General features: G+C 45.3%; 1 protein-coding gene across 3 annotated transcripts in view; it reads left to right on the forward strand.

Annotated features, from left to right (window-relative positions):
* Positions 1-23,043, forward strand: part of USP19 (ubiquitin specific peptidase 19) — a 1,845,650-nt gene that overhangs the window by 465,066 nt on the left and 1,357,541 nt on the right. For all 3 annotated transcript variants that reach the window (XM_069643288.1, XM_069643289.1, XM_069643291.1), the window contains exon 11: positions 13,498-13,687. In XM_069643288.1, coding sequence (XP_069499389.1) covers positions 13,498-13,687 — 190 coding nt within the window. The remainder of the gene's footprint in view (positions 1-13,497; positions 13,688-23,043) is intronic.

Raw genomic sequence — 23,043 nt, forward strand, 5'->3', positions numbered from 1 at the left:
CCTTCTTGCAACAGCAAGTACCCTTGGAAAGACACGCACCAGAGGTGTAATAAGTGTGTACCTCGAGATCACCATGAGGAGTCCTGTCGGTCTTGCAAGCTTTTAGGTCCTAAAATGTTAAAAGAACGGTGAGTTAAACGGTGGGCAGTCTATGCCATGCAGCAGGCTGTGGGCAGCTCCCCTACGGCCAAAGGCGCCTCGAGTGACGAGGAAGTGAGCCACAGATGTGTCTCTGAAACGGAGGCCATTGACCTATCTTCAGAACAGCAATGCAATGGGGAGTGTACACAATGGCGGCAGAGACACACGCACCACACAAAGGAAAGCACACAACCACCCCCCCACCCCCCACGGCTTCCTCGACTGACTCGTCGGAATGGCCAACAACACCAACGGGGTATGCAGATACCTTTGACGGAACCCGCCAATCTACAGGTATGACCGCCTTCCCCGCAACCGTTTAGGCAGCATGTGTCCGGGCACTCAGGTCACAAGGGTGTCAGCTCCAATATTCATAAGAGCGCTGAACTGCCTCTTAGGAGCACTCAAGCTCCTAACGCTTCGATAATGCCGGAAACAGCATCGAAGCTGGTAGGGCTGTCGAAATCCCTTCCAGATATGCCAGGGATCCTCGAGAGTCTCGTTGGTAAATACACCGAAGCCCTTGACTTAAGTCCTGCCCGAAAAACCTACTGACCAATACCCACCACATGTCTAGGACTGTCAGAATGTATGCATCCTGTTTACTGTACTAGTATGTTCGGACACCCACTCATCACTCGTGTGTATTGTATTACTCTGTAAATAAGCTTGCCACAAGAAACAGCACTGCGATGCCCTTGGGCTGTATGTGTGCTATACAAATGTAAAAAATAAATAATTAAAGACACGTTGAAGGACACGTCCAGACGTCAAAAGTCAGATAAAATATTCTGAAGGTTCACAGCTCCGGTCTAAGACTGTTGGACAAAGCTCGACGGCCTAGGGACACAGGTCCCCAGGAAGAGCCCTTCTGGGTCATCCTTATGGACCAGGCACAGGTTTGAGGGGTACATGAATAAACATTCTAAATTTGTGGACTTTTCAGAAAAAGTGTATTACCCCTAAAAGGTCTAGAGAGGAAGACTATCCTACTATGTCTAAATTTCAAATGCCCTCCAGCCACACTTCTCATGAAGAGTTGTTTGAGCTGACAGAACCAGAGGAGATTCCTCAGGACCCTTATGAGCAGGCATAGACCAATCCCCAGATTGGGGTGATTAGCAACCAGTGGGCGAAGCCCCATGGCGGTCACCTCCCACTACCCCGGATCCAGACACTTTGTTCTTAGATCCTCCCCCTTCACCCCCTAGAAGACGGGCATCTCCCATATATGACCAGGTGGCATTCAGTCTTAAAAATCTGTATGAGGAACTACAATTAGCCAGTGGGGTAGATACATCTCGTGAGCTGGAATTTGGAAAGCCAGATCCTGCAGATCATGCTGATAGCTCATTTAGACAATTAATGAGCAAAATAGTGAAATATTTGTGATGGAGTAGACCTTCTCCTCCTTTTCAACAGGATGAGTTAACTGACATATTGGCCACAGAGGGATTCCATTTAACCCTACCATATTGCTTTGTAAAAAAGGGTTACAACAAATTGGGAAACCCAGATTCTTTCGCTGCGGTTAATAAGAACTTTCCCAAGAAGTATACACCATCAAGCAGTGACCCAGATTACTTAACCAAGCGCCTGACTCCAGAAAGTTTGGTGATCCGAGCAGCCACGTCCACAAAACAATCTGCTTACCCTACCATTCCTACAGACAGGGATGAAAAACGGGTGAAAGCTTGGGCGCGGAAAGTATTTACTGCCGGTAGCATGGCCTTGAAATCAGCAAATTCCATTTGTGCCTTATGTACGTTTTCGTTCACCCCATGGGATTGCACAGCAATGACGGCTGACCACATGCCCGAAGGGAAAGGGAGACAGCAAGAGGCAATGTTTGAGTGCCTCCAGTCAAGTCTGGATACTGCAGATAGTATTAGCAGGTCTGTGGTGACTAGCACCGTGCTAAGCAGATTTGCATGGCTGAGAGTCTGATTTGCTTCAGACTTGCAATCTAGATTACTCAATATGCCTTTTGACGGCTAGAGACTGTTTGGTAGCAAGGCTGGTGTAAGTCTGGAAAGGCTACAGACCTCCAAAGCGGCGGCTAAATCTTAGTGCCGCTATTCGACAGCCTCAACATTGCTACTGCGGTACATAATCTTGGAGAGATGAGTCCTTTTGTTTCTACTCCTCAATTGGAAGAGGGAAAAGATAAGTAATTCATAGAGGACAAAGAAGTTTCCCTCGTGGTGGACAAGGGAGAGGTGCCTAATCAGCCCTAGCAGCTTTGCCTTCAGCTGCCTCAAAACCTCTGAGGCCTTAATCCACAAGACCCCAGTGAGAGGCAGGCCCTCTCAGCATCTAAAAGAGTGGCAAGACATTCAGATGCTTGAGCACTGGAAACGGTAGCCCAGGGTTAGTGCCTTCCTTTTCTGCTCCATTGACAGGAAACTTTGATCCTGCTAGTGAAAGGTGCATTAGAACCAGTACCTGCAGCGGAGAGGAACAAGGGTTGGTACTCCCTGTTTTTTCTAATCCCCGAAAAGGGAGGAAGTTTGAGACCCATCTTGTACTTTAGAAAGTTGCACAAGGCCGTCTGGAAGGAAAAGTTCAAGCTGGTTACCCTTTCACAGATCCTTCAGGCCCTCTAACTCCAAGACTGGGTGGTATCATTGGACCTTCAGGATGCTTACTTTCATGTGCCGATCCATCTCAAGCACAGAAAGTACCTGAGGTTCGCAGTTGGTGGTTCTCATCTGTTTCAAGCTCTGCAATTTGGGCTGACCTCTGCCCGAGGGTTTCCACCAAGTTGATAGCAGTGGTGGCAGCGAGTCTCAAGAGAGGGGGGATTCACAACTACCTCTACCTGGATGATTAGCTGATCAAGGCTTGTTCTCCTGAACAGACCCTGGAACATCCCAGCGTGACTGGCCACTTTCTCCACAAACTGGGCTTCTCCCTCAATTACAAGAAGTCAAACATGATACCATTTCAAAACTCCAATTTATTGGAGCAGTCCTGGATGTCTCTCTGGGAAAAGCCTCACTACCTGAGGTGAGGGCTCGTCACATTCTGCAGATCGTCACCAAATTTTAGAGTGCCCAGCGTCTTCTGGACTTTGTGTTTTTTTTTTTAAATTATTTTTGCGCAGCCTCATGGCATTCTGCTTTGTCCTGGTGAGATCCCTCCAATGGGTTCTCAGGACTCAATGGTCCCAATTCTCAGGCAGGATGTCAGTCCTCCCTCAGGTTCTGAGCAGAGTCACACAGGACCTTCTGTGGTGGGGCTGCGAGGACAACATTCTGAAGGGAGAACCTTTTGGCAGCCATGGCCGGAGATAACAGTAGTGTTGGATGACTCACTCACAGGGTGGGGAGCCCACACCAACGATCTGACAATCAGTGGCGGTTGTTCTCCATCAGAGTCCAAACTACCTATCAACCTTTTGGAGCTTAGGGCAATCACACTAGCGCTGAAGGCCTTTCTACACTCTGTACAGGGAAAGAATGTCCCGATAATGAAGGACAACACAGTGACATGTGCTACTTCAAGAGAGGTGGTGCAGGGTCACTACCACTGTGCAGAGAGGCAATGCAGCTCTCTGGTTAATGGCAATTAAAGAAGGAATCTCCTGATCAGCAGTTCACCTAGCAGGAGGGGAGAACAGAGCGGCGGATGCTGTGAGCAGGCAGAGCACAGTCTCCCACGAGTCGGAACTAGCTCAGTAAGTCCTTCAAGAGATCTCTGCCCTTTGGGGAACCCCTTAAGCAGCTATGTTCATGACTAGTGTCAACCGGAAATGTGAGCTATTCTGCTCCAGGGAAATTTCCCTCAAGAGGCGCTCTAGGAGACGCGTTCATGGTGGACTGGGAGTTTCCACTTCTGTACACCTTTCCCTCCAGTCCCTGTCATTCCTCACGTGATCAGGAGATTGAGAAAGTTCAGGAAATCCATGATCCTAATTGCCGCGGATTGGGCTAGTGGGACGTGGTACTGGACGCCCCCGGTGCCCTCCGATAAGTCTTCATTTATGGTTTCTAAGAGGCTGAGGTACAAGGATTGGGGCCTCTGGAAGACGTAATGGAGATGTTGCTTTCGGACAGAAGGCCAGCAAGAAAATACTTAGAATACTGCTGGAGTAGGGATAAGAATGTGGATCTTTTTCAGTGCGATACACCTACAGCGTTATCTACTTCACTTAGCAAATCTAAGGCTCCAGATCACAACAATAAAAGGTTATCTGGAAGCGCTTTCGATTTTTCAAGTGCTCATCAGAGGAAAGCTCATACTTTAAAATTACTTTAATCATTGTTTCTTAAAGGACTCACTAATCTGTTTCCTCCTCCATTTCAGGTCCCTGTTTGGGATTTAAATCTTGTATTAACCTTCTTAACATGCATCCCCTTTGAACCCATGCCTTCATGTCCATCAAGACTATTAACACTAAAACTGCTAGTTGGTATCAAATCTGCCCGCAGGGTGAGTGAATTGCAAGCACTTTCTTGTAAAGCACTACATACAGTCTTCCGTTAAGGATAAGGTTATTCTTAAAGTAAGACCTTTCTTTCTGCCAAAAATAGTCTGACTACCATTTGTCCCAAAAGATAGTTTTACCATCTTTCTACCCCCACTCCTCACCCTGGAAAGGAGTGGTTACATAGACTGAACCCTAGAAGGGCTCTCACTTTTTATATCTTGTGAATGGCAAAAAGTCACCCGATTATTTCCTATACACAGGTCATAAATTGAGGTTAGCAATAACAAAAAAGACTCTACCCTTGTAACGTTCATTTGATTGAATGTTCCTCCCAATTATCCCTCATCACCCCTCCCAACCTACCTCGCTGCAGAATTGACGTGTTTTACACTCTACCTTCTGAGTCTTCTAAAGTCTAAGGAGGCACTAGTAATTTTTCTAAACATGGAAAAACAAGAACTGAAGCCAACTGGGGCTACGTATAAATTGTTCATTTTTCCAATATTGTACCAATACGTTGAAGCTGGTCTCATTTACAGCCAAGTGGAACTCCACAATGATGCTCGGTGCCAGGTTTGTTGGACTTCACAGGAGTCTGCTATACTTTTTTTAATTTTTTTTATTTTTTATTTTTTTTATTATTATTTTGTGATACTTATGAGGAGTTGAGATCTCGATACCTTATCCCGCTATTTAGACTAAAAATGTTTAGGGCTGGTCCCGCAAGTTACTTTGCCAAATACTGATTTAAATGCAGTCCTTTTTTAATCTAAAAATGTGTTCTGAGCATGGCAGAGAAGATTCAAGTGACCTGCAATTTGATTTACTGAATGGATGTAATGAATGTATTGCCTACCTGTCACTGTATGCCTTTTAATGATGCACTGCGTACCTTCTGTTACCTATTTTTAACATGTTTTAATCTTCCCCTTTGGGGTGACCATTTCTTTTTTTTTAAATTACATTTTCTACCTATTTTGTGGTTGGTATATGTATTGACCTGGTAATCTGCTGTATATTAATCTTTCTTTTATGGCTCAACAGCTGAAAAAAGGTTTATATAAAAAAAAAATACAGAGGGAAAGTTGATGAAGGAGAAGACTTTCCTAACCTTAAGGAGTTGCATAACTCAAACAGCAAGTAGCAACTACTGGTTTCACATCTGCCTCAGTAGCAGATGTTCTGGCACTAGTGATGTGGACGGGGACAAGACAGTCCCAGCACCCTTCCTGGACCGTACACGTATGCAGCAGCTTTCCCAGGCTAATGAATGGCCTTATAAAGGATTTCCTGATCTGGGGCAGCAGGAAGGCCATACTCCAGTATGGCCAAAGAACAAATGAAAATCGCAAAGCACTGCCATTTTAGGGCACCAGTCATGTTTTGGTAATGTGCACACCAGAAATAATGCAAAAAACAGTAAAAATGTAACTATTGCCACCAGCTTGCCTTTAGGCACATATAAAAGTTACCAATTCCTGTGTGTGAAAAGACAGGGTGGTACAAAAGTATCCACATTGCAGTTGTGGTGCAAGATGCTGTGCTGTGTAAAAATGCATGCATTCATTTGGGCAACAATGTTTCCCAGTACTGATAGTCTGAAAGACTGATTAGTTTCCCCACAGTAAATGAGAAAAAGGCAGGGGAACTGAAGCTGATGCATTTAATTCCCTTAGAAATGTCATGGCAGGAAAGAAATAGAGTAAAACAAATGGGGTTCCATAGAAGTTGCAAAAAGGCAAAATGTCCCAACAGCCTGCTGCTGCCCAACCGTTTTGACTCCTGTTGCAACAGTCATTTGGTCTGTAGCAGTGTCTTGAGTTGGTCTGACGCGCAGCAGTCTTAATCTTTTTCATTTGGATTATATACTGGAAGCTGTCTGAAACAGATTCCTATGCACCGTGACCGACAAACTAAATCCTGCGTCTAATGTCCTCCGCACATGTGACCCTTAGCCTTCCTTGACGGGACACAGCATAATGATTGTATCCCCAACAGATACTGGAAGACCAGCAGTGGTCTTTGGATAAATTGATTTCAGAAGGGTACGTTTACCTACCAGTTTCTGAATCCCCTTCTTCCATAGTGTTGCAAGGGGCTTTAAGTTCTGTCCCTAAATAACTGTTTTGTGACTTTGGTCGATAGAGGCCTGGTCGAGGATCCCTTCTAAGGACTGGGATTGAGTGAGTTTACTTACCTGACCTTTGTCTAACATTTAGACTCTTATTAATCATAACCACTGGCATTACCTATCTCTTTATAAACCTACATGTAAATGATCTACTTTGGAATTGGTGACTTTTAGGTAAAATAAACCCAAGCCAGCTTAGGACTGGACTTTATAAGAGCTAGCATACCTGGTCTATGATTATCCAGTAGTGTTCTATTTCTAACGCATCTGTCAATGATTGAAATGTTTTATTTCTCTTATAGGTGAATTGACATACTTATGGTTTATAATGTTGGTATGACAATATTTAACTAAAGATTTTACTTGGTGTGTGTTTCAAAGGACTAATAAACTATTGTGTATTTCAAGACTTGCTTGTCTAAAATTATTGGAGTTCCTTTCGCCCTAGACCACTCACACCCTTCCTGAGACTAAACCTTGCCGTTCTGGTACCTTACCTTGATTAAGTTTGGGTAAACTCTGGCTTCCCTGTTCACCGTAATATGGTGGCCTTCCACATACACCCATCCACAGGCTGAACACTTAACATAAAGCTTACCTACTTTAGCAGGCAAGGGCTTTTTAGTGCCATGTGGCTTCATTTTTTATTTAGATTTGGTTTCTCTGCATTACTTACCTGTTTTCCGTGCTTCACTGTGCACAGATTATCCATGTTTCATAATTGAATAATTACCAACTGTCGTTAAAGTGTAGCAGTTGCCTAGTGAGATCATCCATTGTGAATGTATTTATGTGTAAAGTGTTTAAGTGTTAATGCTACCTTTTTATGTTCAGTCCTACTGTAATTTTATACTTAGTGTCTCATTTGATTTGAGTGCCCTGTGTGTGTCATTGTATAATTACACCGCCTCCACATTTCCTCAATTCTAAGCCTTACTGCTCTACCGCCTACCTTGATTGGGTTTTGCTCAATGTAAGTCTCTTCCCTGTTCTCTACAATAGGCTGGCCGCTCAGACCAACACTCAAAGCTGATTCTGCCAATACATCTGAACAGGGACTCAAATTTTATTTGAATTCTAACGCATATTTTGTTTACTAATCCATATTTCTGTGCACCTAGGTTTTTGGTAGAATTTCATCTCGTGTGTCATTCCCCCCACTTGGTTGAGTCCCACAGCACTTTTTGCTGGACTGTTGGTTTTTTGTCTGACTCTCCTGGATTGAGTGGGAGCCCTTTTCCTCACTCACTCATTCTATTCTGAGAACGTTTTTTGGTTTCCGCCATCTTTTTATGGCACCTGTATTTTCCTATTGCAGTGTTAGGTAAGATTTCCACAGGGCTGGTAAATCTTCCTTGCCTGGTTCAACTCCAGAACTTTTTGTTTTTCTAGTGAGATATTTTCCATTAATACCTCAGTGAGTGGGAACCTTTTTCCACACTCACCTGTCTTTAACTCTTTTTATGGGTGTCATTTTTAAGACTCTCCATAGTGTCTTTTTAAAGTTATCATGTCTAACAACTTATTGGCAATAAGTGCCTGTTGTTGCTGGGTTGCCCTAGGGGCTCCCCATTTAACTTTCTTGTGCTAACCTTGAGTGAACTACAGTTCCCAAGGGTAGAAAGGATCTTTGGATCCCTTTTACATTTACTTCTGTGAAACCAGCACACCCCACCTTATGTGGAGTGCTGGGGAGATACAATGTATCCCCTTTCACATTTAAACTGTAACAATTCTGTTACAGTGACAAGCTTACCTTTAATGGCTGGTGGCAGTGATACCTTTTACTAATTTGGTGCACCTTTACCGCGTGCTGTAATCACAGCTGCAGTAAAGGCACCTAAGGGTGCTCATTTTTACCAAAATGGCCCCTGTCTTCTTTTTCTGCCATTTTAGTGTTTCTTGTCGTTTCTTGTTCCTTCCCCTGACATCCAGGGCGGGAAAATCCTTTGTGTGAGTTTTGTCTTCGGCGGGAGTCCCCTGGACACCCCGCCCAGGCTCCAGTCAGTCTGTAAGCACAGGAAGTGGGGGAGGGGTCCCAAACTTCCCCCTCCTTTGTCTTAGGTCTTCCTTCAACTGGGCCAAATCCCAGTGGGGGGTTGGCTGTCCTGATTGGACAGCCAAACGCCCCTTTCTTGTAAAATGCGGGGAGAGAATGCAGAGGTTGTGTTGCAGTTCCTGATAAATACTGGAAACCTGGAAGCTGAAGTCATGTCGACCACTGGAACTGAAAACCGAAGAGGATGACGAAGGAAAAGCGGCGGGAATGATTTCCAGCGGCCGGAGAGCCTGCTTTGTAACCGGAGCCTGCTGCAGCCCTTCCTTCCGATCGACCTGGGGTCTCCGAAAACGACGACCCGAACCCAGAGCCTGGTGAGACCCACTAGACTCAAGACGACCTGCATTTTGAGCCATCCCACGGGTTCCTGCGACCTTGCGTTCTTGCAATACCCCAATACCCTGGGACCTCCTGCCACTGTGCGGTGCATGGTCTTCCGAATTCCGAATCTCGCTGAAACTTCGTGGGCATCTTGGTCTATCTCCAGAGACACGAATCGAGTCCAAAAAGTCCCCTCACAAGAGTGCTGGACCTTTTAAACGACGAGAATTCAACCGCGATTTTCTGTCTTCATCTGTGCTCCTTGAAAAGGCGCCAAACCCGCAGAACCGCATTCAGCCGCGAGAGAAATCTTGCCTAGAGCCTCCTTCATCGATCCCTGCTGCAAAGTCCCTTCTGAGGTCTTGTGTTCAGTCTCCAGGACAAGGAATCCAGTGACCGGGTATTTGGCTGCAGTCCCTGAAGTTCTCCTGCTGCAATCTCTTCTTCATTGCTGAGGTACTGTGTTGGATTGGGTAGATACCTTAAGCCTGTTGGGATTTCTGTGTAGTCCTGGGGTGTTTTCTGTGATTGGGAGGTCCCTCGTCCAGTACACCCAGTCCCACTGCTAGAATCCTGCTGGGGTGTCTTCTGCGAAGCCCCTGGACCCTCTTCTAACCCTAGAAGTAAAGTACTCACTTGTTTGCCCAGTTTTCCTAAGGAAACTCTGACTTTTGCTACTAAAGAACTTATTCTAACACTGCCTGTTGGTCACTAGTCCTAGTGACCCCCTTCTGCCACTGAGAACACTCATGCTCTAAGGGAAAAGACTTTGAAGGGATTGGGACTTCTGCCTAGAAAAGAGATCAAGTGTTTTTACTTACTTGTAAAGAGTTGGTTGGTAACTGTAATTCTAAGAGTGAACAGTTACAAAAGTTCTTACTGATCTTGGATGTGTGATGCACTATTCTTAAAAGTATGGTTAACATCTTTCCTTCCTTAGCCACTGTTTTGCCAGTCTAAAAGAAAGTAGATGTGAAGGTATTTTACTCTCCTGTGATTAGGTTGTGCCTCTTTACAAAAGTAATGTGTTGGTTTCACCAGATTATTCCTGAAGGGTAATTGTATGAGTGTCCTCCAACTGTTGGTATCACCAGGTTAGTCCTGTTAGGATAACTGTATGAGTGTCCCCCAACTGGGTCTTGCTTCCCCTGACTTGCTGCTAGCCTGTCTTTAATAAGTCTACATTAGGTTGTTGCCTACCTAGAATATCTATTCACTAAAGTGTGACATTGGGTTTTACTTTCCCCTTCATTGTGAAGTTAAAGTAAGTGGGTTTTACTTACCTTGTGTTAGCTGTGTGCCATCCAAAACAAGTGACCAGAGTTATTGCTTATCTCAATCTGGGGTTCCCTGATTTCCAAAGCATCTGTAATTGTATATTACATCCATTAGGTTTTGCTCACCTGGTATAACTGTGTGTTATGACAAAAGTAGTGATAGGTTTTTACTGCACCTAGGATAAGTGTTTCACTATTCATCAAAAGTATTGTGTCCAGTTGACTGTTTATGTGATTTGTTCCAAGAGTCACTGTACAACTGGAAGGGCCTACTGTCCTTGTATTACCAAAAGTAATCTAAAAGTAACCATTGGTCTTTTACTCCCAAGGAATAGGCTTGGCCTATACTAAATGTGTATAACAAGGTTTTGACTTCCCTAGAACTACTGTTAGGTGTTCCAAATAAGGTCTATACTTGGGTCTGTGTACTTTCAAGTATAGTGTTGTGTTTTATATTGTGATTTCATATAATGTTTCAGTATTTACTTAACCCCTAGATTTATCTGGGCCTACTTGTATTTAAATAAATCCTTTATTTTTATAATACATAGTGTTTCAGTGTTTCTTTGGATCATTTGTATTACAATTTTCACTTGTACTGTATCTACTGCCCTCTCTCCCTCCTAAGATAAGCCTGGCTGCTCTGTCTATGCTACCCCGAACTCAGGTGGTACAGCCTTATTCTAAGAGTGGAGTCTTGTACTGCCTCAGTAGAATGGTTTTGCTAGGCCCTTAACTGGACTTCAGAAAAACTGTCCTAACATGCAGCATACAGCACCTTCTGTGCAGTGCTGCTGGAAGCTCCTTAAGCGCCCCTCTTTGGTTTTCCTTTATTTTACTGTGCTGTGATGTTTTATCCTACATATGCTTTTCTTGTGTGAGCTCAGTACACACCACTTATGTGGCGTACTTAGGGGACATATCGTATCCCTTTCTCACTTCTCCTGTAACTTTCTAATTACAGTGAAAGTCTGAGTGGCTGGTGGCAGTGGATGATTTGCTGCCAATTTGGTGAAACTTGCATCGCAGCCTGTATTTGCAGCTGTGGTACGTGACACATGGAGCAACCTGTTCCAAATGATGTCCATCTTTTTTCGCCATCTCACAATGACTTCTCCTTTCTTGAGCCTTCGTCTGTCGACCTGGGTGGGGAGGTCTCGCTCATTCCTTTGTCTTCGCCTTGCTCTCATTGGAAGCCTGCCCCAAGGGGCCAATGTGTTTGGGAGGATAGGAAGCTGGGAGGACACCATAACTCAGGTCTTTGTCCTCCAGTGCGTCTGCTTAGATGCTGTTTTGACTTAGTGCCTGGCTGGGTGTGGGCTGTCCCATTGAGACAAAATTTGAATGAAGCATGCATGCATGCATGCATGCTGATTGGCTGGGTTCCTGCATAAAAGGCAAGGGTCTTGATGCTGAAGCCAGATTCAACCACTGGAAGATTCATTCCGAAGAAGAAAGGAAAACGCCTGTTGCTACCGCTAGCTACTGCCAAAGCTGACTGAGTGACTGCTGCTGCTCCAGCCCTTTCTTCTGTGCGACAGGGAAGATCCAGACCGGACGACTTCCTCCCTTGGACTGGTGGGCTTAACCAGTCTCGAGACCAGCTACAGTTTGAGCCATCTTATGATGAGCTGTGACCTTCCAGGCCTGTAATATCTGAATACCCTGGGACCCCTTGCTATGCTGTGGTGCATCGTCTCGTCAAACTTGGTCCCGACTGCAAACTTGTGGACATCTGTCTGAACCTACAGAGACTCCATCCTGATCGTAGAATGTCCCCTCAACTGAGTCATGCACCAAGAGAAGAAAGTCTTCTGGGAGACACGTTGCTGCTACAAAGCCTGTGTCAAGCCTCCACAACCAAGTGCTGTGAAGGTCATCTGCTAGGCATCCCTGTGATCGAGTCTGACAGCCTGCTCCACGCAAAAAGGCTCCTCCGCCAACTGCCAGTGCCAGAGATCCGAACCAGAGCCGATATCCTCTTGCCTTGTGGACCCGCTGGTAACATCGTTGTTCATCATAGAAGCTGCTGTCTCACTCCTGGGTACTTAACCTGGGCAGTTCTTGTGTAGCTGTTCACTCCTCCTGAGCTTATAAAGTCCTGTTGGGGTGGACGACCCACATCCTTTGGGCTGAAATCCTTCAGGTGGCCTACCCAGTCCCACTAACCCTTTGAATCCAATTTCGTTACTTGCCACGAAAAAGCATCATCTGTGAATTTGACAGCATCTGCTTTCCTCTGAAATCAACGGGTCACTGGTCCCCCAGTGCCTCCCTCTGCCTTTTGGGACTCATTTCCCAGATAGGGTTGGATTTCTAAAGTTTAGGCTTACACAAAGGTATTTTGCTTAAAAGTATTTCTACTTAGTAAATGTTGGTGGGTGAATGATATGCTAAAGCTACACTTGAAACATAACTGTGTCTCATCTAGAGGTCTACTATTGAACTGAGTATTACAACAGCAAATGTCCTACTGTATATATGTGTGAAACGTTCCTTACCCGAATTTTGTATTTTGAGTTTCATTTCCATAGAGTATATAATAACCCTATTTTCATTTAACTATAGTGTGTACGTGTTGACTGGACAATAAGTGTACTCAAAGCTCTTTGTACTCAACTACAGCCACCTCCCTAGACTAGGCCTGGCTGCCCGACCATAGCTACCAAACCTTTTTGGTAGTTTAGACCAAACCTAAGAGTTGGAGCCCTTGTACATGCAAGAGTGAGTCTTCTACAGTTCTACCACAGGTGGACTTTAGTAAAGCTCCCTACTACCAGTAATTCATGCAAATTCTACACAGAACCATAGTCTAGCAGTATGAACCAAAATTACATAATGTGTGGCAGTCACCCTGCATTCACAGCCATAAGGACTGACCAGTGCTGTCAAAAGAAATTAGATATAGTGGTAAGTGAGGATGAAAAAGAGCTTCACTTGACCAAAAGTAGTTTTGAGCCCAAACTATACTCCGATATAGTGGGGATTTCCTAGAATGCGGCTAAAAGCAGTAACGAGAAAACATTTCAAATAGTTAGAAGTAACTTTTGCTTTTCTCAAAAATGTAAAATCCATGTCCTTGTCAGCTGACAAGCTCCTCATTATTAAAATGGTTGTGTGTATTTTGCATTTTTAGGCCAAGCCGACGTGTATGGTCACTCCTATGACCCAGCGCCCCCTGAACTGTGAGAACGCGGTGGAAGAAGAGGAGAAGAAAGTTTGTGTCCCAGGCTTTACTGGACTAGTGAATTTGGGCAACACTTGCTTTATGAACAGTGTCATCCAGTCTCTCTCAAACACGCGTGAGCTCCGTGATTTTTTTCATGGTGAGTGTGATGAACCTTTCCAGCATACTATGCATCATAGATGGCGGTACAAAATCCTTACTCTGAACTATTAAACAGTGTTCGAGCAGAATTCGATATTTGGGGACCTGCAGTTTCATTTAATTGGACCCCCGACTCTGCTTGCCCCCTCATCTACGGTTTTCAGGATTTTTAATGTTTTTGTTGATCAGAGAGACTTCTACTGAAGTTCCCCTGCCACCACATGCCTTTTTCTTTTCAATACTTTAGTTTGATGTGCTGACAATGTTTGCCTGCTTAGCCACCAGTGTCTTTCGCGCTCAGGTTTTTCTGTCCTCCTGGACACCTCAATCACAAATTCTGCTTCTGTATGGTGGATGTTGGGAAAGATTTTCTTTTTGCAGCTTCCCACCAATGTTTCTTATGGAACCCCATTCTTTTTGCTTGGTTTTTGATCCTGTCCAGACATGCAGTTCTCGCGTAGTAGGAGAATAAGATTCATGTTGATGTTCGGGAATACATACATCGAAATGGTTGAGAATGTCATGTACCTGGGAACATCGATCCATAGTAAATGGAAAAAAACAGGGAAGTACAAAAATGACAGCTTTAAAAATGTGTTTTATTCCAAAAATGAAGATGATTCACAAAGTATGGGAGGTACTTGTGAGACTCATAATTAAATAGTATACAATAAAAGTGGTTCTGAAATTGACATTTGGCTTAGAGACAAGGTTGGTTTTTGATACTGTATGAAGGGGATACAAGCAAGATTGCGGCTGAAGGCTCTTAGTGTACCAAATTGTGTTCCTCTTTTAGCCTATTCGGTATGAGGTTGACCTGCTACTGTTGGAATTTTGTGTGGTATGGAAAATTCTTTTTTATTTTAAAGAAAGCAAATAGTCCCTCTCTCAAATCCCTATTATGCACTTTAAATGATATGCTGTTCAGTGTAACTTGTAGGATTCTATTGGACTGGGCAATCTGTGTGAATCTATATTAGAGGAGGTATCTTGTACCTGTCACAACTGGTATAAACATTTCTGATGCTTGTGATACTCCTTAGAATCACATGGTGTGCATATGGTCCAACATCTAGCGGTAACTGCAGAATATTCCCCCTTTTTTTCGAAGATCAAAAAGGGATGTTGACATGGGTGTGTCTAACACTATCCCTAACGTGACATGTAGTGGACCTGTTGGGGAGAATTTTTATTTTGAAGGGATTGTGTCCTCCGATGTATTCCTAATCTTGATAGATTACGTCCAGCTTGCTGGCCTCACATTTTTTTTAGTAGAGGGCGTTGCGCGTCAACGTCCCACGAGTTGGTGTCCCTCGACAGCCTCCGTATCGGCACCAACGTCATCGTGTGTATAAATACTCGCGCAGCGTCCGTTGTTCAGTTTCGTTTTTCCGCGCTTCCTGAGCCTTGGAATCATGTTGCTCAGTTCTTTATTCAAGTATATTCTTATTATTCCTCGTTCATTCGATGGCTTCCTCTTCCGAACCGTCGACCCCACGGTCCGGCTTCAAAAAGTGTTGAGATTGTGGGAAGAAAATATCGTTGATGGATCTTCACAGGATCTGTTTGTGGTGCTTGGGATCGGTTCATCACTGTTCGGAATGCGAGGAATTGTATGTTCATGACGGCGAAAGCCTTGAAGGAGCATAAGGGGAAGCTAGAAAGAGGCAAAACTCTTAAAACTTCTACTTCTTCAAAAGTTTTCTCTGCAGAGTCGAGACATTCGTCTCCTCGCTGTCATAGCAAACATTCCCGCTGAAGGTCTCGAAGCGGTTCCCATCAGTCTTCGAGATCTAAACACTCGAAAAAGAGGTGTTGTATATCTCCCTCTTCTTCGTCTTCTTCCACTTCCCCGGAAAGGGTCACCTGACCCACGAAACACAGCTCTCCAGCTAACTGGGAGGAATTCTGCAAAAAAATGCTTGGCGTCTTCGAGAAAGCGGCCTCGACCCCCTCGGAGACGGCTAAAGGTGATACCATGGGTGAAAGACCGAAAAATCGAAACACTGCGAGTCGTTGCACCCGGCGAAAGAAACTGCCCGATCATGAACCCTCGAGCAAAGGCAGTAAGACCGCGTCATAAATCTGCATCATCGACGCCTTTATCGAAGGGCCCGTAGACACACATCGGTCGAATCGACGCCGTCTTCGACGCCGCTGTTGACACTGATAAAGGACAGACCTACTGCTTTTACTACATCTGTCAGTAGACCTACTGAGGTCTTCGACCATTACCTCGAGGATGTCGTCGATAACATTGATAGCTCAGAGTAGGATCCCGATCCTCTCGAGTTCTTCGAGGCCTCTTCATACTTTTTCAACGCCGTTTTCGGTTTCATCGAAGCCTTTGACTTCTGCGTTGACAACTTTGACGTTTTCTCAACCGGTGACTACAAGTTTGGCCCCTTCTGCTTTAGAAATGGGTTTTAAACCATACCCAAGGTCAGATTATTTCAGAGCTTTGTCCTCTATATATAAGGAAGGGGAGGATTCTGACCATGAAAGACCCTTTGGGTTACAGAGGACCACTACACCTATACCAGAGGAATTTATCTTTGAAGAGAATAGATTGAAGGACTGTCAAGACTCTTTGCATGAGGTAAGTCGTATAGATACCTCTCCAGAAGTAGAATTCGCTAAACCAGACCCAGGGGAACATGCTGAGACCCCTTATAGGGTCTTAATGGCCAGAATAATAGTTCATGGGGTGGTCTACACCTTCACCTTCTTTTCAACAGGATGATCTTACGGACATTTTACTTAAGGCCAACTGTGGTTCCCTTTCATACTGCATTGCAGAGAAAAATATCTGTCAACTGGGAAACCCCTGAGCTTATCCCGGCAGTTAACAAAAAACTATCTACCAAATATAGGGTATCTGCTTCTGACCCTGAATATTTGAGCAAGCATCCAACCCCAGAGAGTTTGGTTGTACAAGCAGCAACTTCATCGAACAGTAGATCTGCATACCCTACTATTCCACAAGACAGGGATGATACAAGTTTTGATGCTATGTCAATAAAGGTCTTCTCGGCATGTAGCATGGCGCTTAAGTCCATTAATGCTACTTGCACGCTCGCAAGATTCAGCCTTACACTTTGGGAGTGTGCTTCATCTGCGGCTGACTGCCTCCCGGAAGGAGAGGAAAGGGGAGCATTTCTGAACATCATTAAAAATGGTAAAGATGCAATGTGCGAGTCCCTTCAAACTGGCATTGATTCTGCTGACAGTATCAGCAGGGCCATGGCGGCAAGTACTACAATCTGCAGATTTGCGTGGTTGCGGAAGTCTGGTTTTGCTCCAGATGTACAGGCCAGACTTTTGAATATGCCCTTTGATGGCACTTCTTTGTTTGGTAAGAAGGCTGATGAGTCTAGAGAAGTTACAAACATCCAAGGCAGCAGTGAAATCTCTTGGAGCTGCAATCCGTAAAACTCCGTATCGCCCCTCAGGAACTTCTTGGAGAGGTAGGTCCTTTCGCTTTTATTCCGCATTCACCAAAATGATTCACCTGCGGTGGATGGGTTAAAAGTACAAAAGCCGCAGCACGTGCCTCCTTGCCCTCGGCATCTGCGTCAGCCACCTCTAAACCACTCTGAGGTCTCTCCTCGCAAGACACCAGTAGTGGGCAGGTTAACTCAACATCTGACGGAATGGCAGGCTATTACGTCAGATGCTTGGGCATTGGAGACAGTTGCCCAAGGTTACTGCCTGCCTTTTCTACGCACCCCTCAGTCATCCACCGGGGAACAACTCTTTGAAGTTTCCAGATCAGCTCCTTTCGCAGGAGATTCTAGACCTGCTAGAGAAAGGTGCCATAGAACCGGTACCTGTAGCGGAGAGGAACATGGGTTGGTATTACCCCTATTTTCTAGTACCGAAGAAGGACAGACGACTGAGACCCATCTTAGACTTGCGAGAATTGAACAAATTCCTCAGGAAGGACAAGTTCAAGATGGTGACTCTATCTCAGATCCTTCAGGCCCTCCAGCTTCAGGACTGGCTGGTATCTCTAGACCTTCAGGATGCTTATTTCCATGTGCCAATCCATCTCAAACACAGGAAATACCTGAGGTTCGCAATTGGCAACTCTCACTATCAATTTCGAGTTCTGCCATTTGGGCTGACCTCCTCCTGAGGGGTCTTCACCAAGCTAATGTCGGTAGTGGCAGCAAGTCTAAGGAGGGAAGGGATCCAAGTCTACCCCTACCTAGACGATTGGTTGATCAGAGCAGTATCTTAGGAACAAGCTCAGATCCAACTAGATTATATCTGCCACTTCCTTCACAAACTGGGCTTCTCCCTCAATTTAAGGAAGTCACAGATGATACCATCACAGAGACTCCAGTTTATCAGAGCGGTCCTGGACTCTTCCCTGTGGAAAGCCTCGCCACCAGAGGTGAGGGCTCAAGATATTCTGCAGATGGTCAGCAAGTTTCAAAATGCCCAACGTCTCCCAGCCTTCGACTTTTTGAAGTTGCTAGGCCTCATGGCATCCTGCATCTTCGTTGTGCCAGAGGCTCGCCTGAGAATACAATCTCTCCAGTGGGCGCTAAGAACCCAGTGGTTGTAATTCTCAGGAAGAATGACAGATCTCCTTCAGGTCCCGGACAAAGTGGCTCGATCTTCAGTGGTGGGTCTGTGGGGAGAACATTTTGAAAGGAGAAATGTTTTTTGGCAACCATGGCCGGACATAACAGTAGTCACGGATGCCTCACTCACGGGGTGGCGAGCCCATGCCAACGACTTCACCATCAGCGGTCGTTGGTCTCCATCGGAGTCCAGACTACATATGAACCTGTTGGAGCTGAGAGCTATCAGACTAGCGCTGAAGGTTTTTCTGCCATCTGTACAAGGAAGAATGTCCTAATAATGACGGACAACACAGTGGCCATGCACTACCTCAACAAAAGAGGAGATGTAGGATCACTGCCACTGTGCAGAGAGGCGATGCAGCTCTGGTTTCGGGCAATTCGAGAAGGAATCTCTCTATCGGCAGTTCACTTAGCCAGTGAGAAGAACTTGACAGCGGACGCTCTGGGCAGGCAGAGCAGTCTACCACGAGTGGGAGATGGCTCAGGAAGTCCTTCAAGAGATATTTACCCTTTGGGGAACCCCTCAAGTGGATCTGTTCGCCACCAGTATCAACAGGAAGTGCGATCAGTTTTGTTCAAGGGAATTTCCCCCGAGAGGAGCTCTAGGGGACATGTTCGTAGTGGACTGGGAGTTTGCACTTCTGTACGCGTTTCCTCCTGTCATTCCTCAGATGATTAGGAGGTTGAGAAGATTCCGAAAGACTATGATCCTAATTGCCCCAGACTGGGCCAGGAGAACGTGGTCCCTGGACCTTCTGGACATGTCCATCTGCCCTCCGATTTGTCTTCCACACAGGGAGGATCTTCTCTCGCAGAAGGGAGGTCAGGTTCTCCATCCAGACATCAGAACCCTCAACCTTCACGCTTGGTTTCCGAAAGGTTGACATACAAGGATTGGGACGTCCGAGATGACGTCATGGAGGTGTTGCTTTCGGCTAGAAGGCCAGCAACAAAGACTTTATACCGCTGCCATTGGAACAAGTTTTGCAGCTGGTGTAGAGAAAAGAATATCGAACCCTTTTCATGTGGTACACCAATGGTGTTATATTTTTTTTGCTCTATTTGACGAATTCAGGTCTTCAAGTTGGTACGATCAAGGACTCCCTCGCAGCGATGTCGATCTTCAAGCGCACTGCGGAGGAGCCATCATATTTCAATTTACCCCTAGTAATCCAATTTCTGAAGGGGTTGACTAATGTCTATCCCTCAAAGCCGTTCCAAGTTCCCTTGTGGGACTTAAATCTAGGCTTAAATTTCTTGATGGGTACTCCCTTTGAACCACTCCATTCTTGTTCTTTAAGATTTCTCACCCTTAAAACTAGTGGCTTTGACATCTGCCAGAAGAGTGAGCGAATTACAAGCTTGCAAACCTCCTCATACAATTTTTCACAAAGACAAAGTTGTCCTACAAGTGAAGCCTAATTTCCTCCCAAAGGTAGCCTCTGAATTCCATATCACTCAGAAGATAACCTTACCTTCATTCTATCCTCCTCCCCATCTTGGGAAAGAGGAAGAGAGGCTACATAGGCTGGATCCAAGGCGAGCCTTGAGTTTTTATATCAGCAGACTTGCTAGGATTAGGCAAGCAGACGAACGGTTTATAGGTTATGCAGGACACAAATTAGGATTGCCAATCACAAAACTGATCATTTCCAGATGGATTATTTTAGCCATTCTAGAATGCTATAAATTGGCAGGGAAAGAGCCCCCTTAACACCTTAGGGCTCATTCAACCAGGGTTATCGCAGCCTCTTCTGCCCTCCAGAGAGGGGTACCGATTCGAGACATATGTGCGGCTGCCACATGGTCGTCCGCACATACCTTTACAATATTCTACAATCTGGATTCCTCCTCTAGCCAGGAGACAAGATTTGGTAAAGCTGTGTTACACTCTGTTCCTTCTTAAAGGGAAATATTTCAATTTTTACTCCCACCTCTGTATACACACACCACTACTATGGGAGTTTTTCAAGATAAGGAATACATCGGAGGACACAATCCCTTCGAAGAACAAGTTACTACTTACCCTGTAACGTTCTTTCGATGGAATGTTCCTCCGACTTATTCCTTATCGCCCCTCCCATCCATCCCCTCAGTAAAACTTCCCTTGTAGTTGTAGCTTACGCTCCTTCAAGGTCAATAACCAATTAATGCACAGCTACTCTTAAGCTTCAAAACAGAACTGAGCAACCGACGCTGCGCGAGTCTATTCATACACACGATGACGTCAGCGCCGATACGGAGGCTGTCGAGGGACACCAACTTGAGAGACATTGACACGCTGCGCCCTCTACTGAAAAAATGTTCCGAGTCCAGCAAGCTGGAAGTAATCTATGAAGATAAGGAGTACGTCGGAGGAACATCCCATCGAAAGAACGTTACAAGGTAAGAAGTAACTTGTTCTTCTGTGCTAATTCCCTTCAACCTTTGAGACCCCCAGCTCTTTTGCCGGATTTAGGACTTTTTAATTTTAACCCTGGAGTGAGTGACCTTTTTCTCACTCTCGTGTTTTTAACTGAATTTTGGTTTAGTTTTTTCACTATTTTTGGAGTCTGATAAACTCAATAAGCATCTGTTACCCTCACTACTTTAAATGGCTGGTGGCAGTGATTCACATTTCCCTACCATTGTGCTTTTCTAACCCAGGCTGAACCCTCAGCTGCAGTACAGCACCCATGGGTGACAATGGCCCCGGTCTTCTTTTTCCACCATTTTCTGTTTGTCAGGTCTTTCTTGGTTTTTACACTGTGCGTTGAGACAGGTTTGAGCCCTTTGTTTGTCTTGCCTATGGCGGGCTTCAGCTCTGAAGCCCGCCCCTGGCTCTAGTGTGTCTAGAAGGACAGGATGTGAGGGAGGGTCCCAAAACTCCCCTGTCTTTTGTCTCTAGAAATGCCTGAATGCAACCAGTCCTGATTGGCTGGCTATCTGTCCTTTCAGGACAGCCACCCTGCTGTGTGATTGAATGCCTAGGATGTGAATGAATGGGAGAAACCTGCTTAAAAGGAGAGGGTTTTGGGACTTGTTAGGGATAATTCTCGGAAATGTGCTAATTCCCTTCTCCCTTGGAGGTCTTTTTGCTGCACTTTAGGATTTTTATCCTGGAGAGAGGGACCTTTTTCCCCCACTCTCTCGTATTTTATTTCAAATGTGAACACTTTATTTTGGAGTCTGACAAACTCGATATCATCTTTTTACATTGTAACACACAGCACCTTTAGTGCAGTGGCATAGGTAAGTCTATCCAATTTCCCAAAGGTTTAGATACCTTCTCTTGGTTAAACTACTGTTTCCAAGAGCAGTAAAGTGAAATTGACTTTACTTTTTGTAACTTTGTAGACCCAGCAATATCTTACATAGAGTGCTGGAGGTGTTACTTAGTGTATCCCCTTTTGTTGTGTAATATTTTTGTTACCCTTTCTACAATGAATGACTGGTGGCAGTGGTTTACTTTTTCCTACCATTGTGTTTCTACTGCGGGCTGTAATTACAGCTGCAGTAAAGCACCCATGAGTGCCCATTTTGTCAAAATGGCCCCGGTCTTCTTTTTTCGCCATTTCTTGTTGGAAGGTCCTTCTTGAGATTTACTCTGCGCGCCAAATCATGTTTGGTCCCTTTCTTTGCCGGCATTCACGAGTGAAGCCCGCCTCTGGCTCCATTTTGTCTGGTAGGGCAGGAAGCGAGAAAGGTGCCGAAACCCCCTGTGCTTAGTCTCTTTGCTTACAGGAATGCACCCAAAGGTGCTTGCTGGCTGGTGGTCCTTGGTGGACAGCCACCCTGCTGTGAGTGACAGCCTAGGCTGCAAATGGGAGAATCCTGCATAAAAGACGAGGTGTTTTAGACAGAAGGCAGAGTTGACCACTGGGCAAAGGAATCCGAAGAAGAACTTGGAAGAGACTCTTACTGCTACTCTTGGATTGTTGGTTTGCCCGGTGAAGCCCTGCTGCAGTGCAGAAGCTCCAAATTCGCCTTGACTAGAGAAGCCCTGCAAAGGATGACTTCTCGCCTTGGGTTGGAGAGACCAATCGACCCCAAGACTAACTCATCTGGAAATCCTCTCAGAACTGGCTGTACTTCCATTGCTGCTGCAGGAACCGATTGCCAGGGAGAGGAACACCAGATAGAGTGCATCACTTTTACGTTGGACCCGAGCACCCGGAAGATCTTACGAACTCCTATGAAGCAGGACTGACCAAGCCTGAGCCACCTCAACAGAGTGCTGGACCACAGATGCGAAGTCAATTAAGGTATCCAAGAACCGTGGTGGTGCTGTTTGCAAGAGACATGAGGAGCTGAAACTGCGAAGTGCAGCTAATCCGAAGTTTGCCCATTGTTGCGGCTGACCTTCCTTTCGTAGTGCAGGAGTCACCAGACATCCCCCTCTTGTCCCCATGACTGAGGCCCAGGAACACATGATCTGCAGACCTACACAGGAACTGAAGCCAGCTGGAAGCAGATTTTCTTCTAAGCAAAGGTACAGTAAAACTAAGAGGGCTTACCTCTTGCTTGTTCTCAGTTGAGACTCGTCTTGGTTGCCATTGCAGATTTGCATGCAGCCTTTCCCCTCACAAGCTTCCCAGCTTGTGGCTCTTCAAGTGAATCTTATTTCTTTGACTTTGTTCAACTAACATTGGCTGTCCTGGCTCCCTGAGAGACTCTTCTACCTCTGATTTTGTGTTTTACCTTTCTCCCAGGAAAGGGTTAATTTACTTAACATTGGAAGGTTTTAAAAAGTACTTACCTGTTTATGAATTATGTGTTA

This window comes from Ambystoma mexicanum, chromosome 2p (genome assembly GCF_040938575.1).
Source record: "Ambystoma mexicanum isolate Mex_15411 chromosome 2p, UKY_AmexF1_1, whole genome shotgun sequence".
NCBI classification, from domain to species: Eukaryota; Metazoa; Chordata; class Amphibia; order Caudata; family Ambystomatidae; genus Ambystoma; species Ambystoma mexicanum.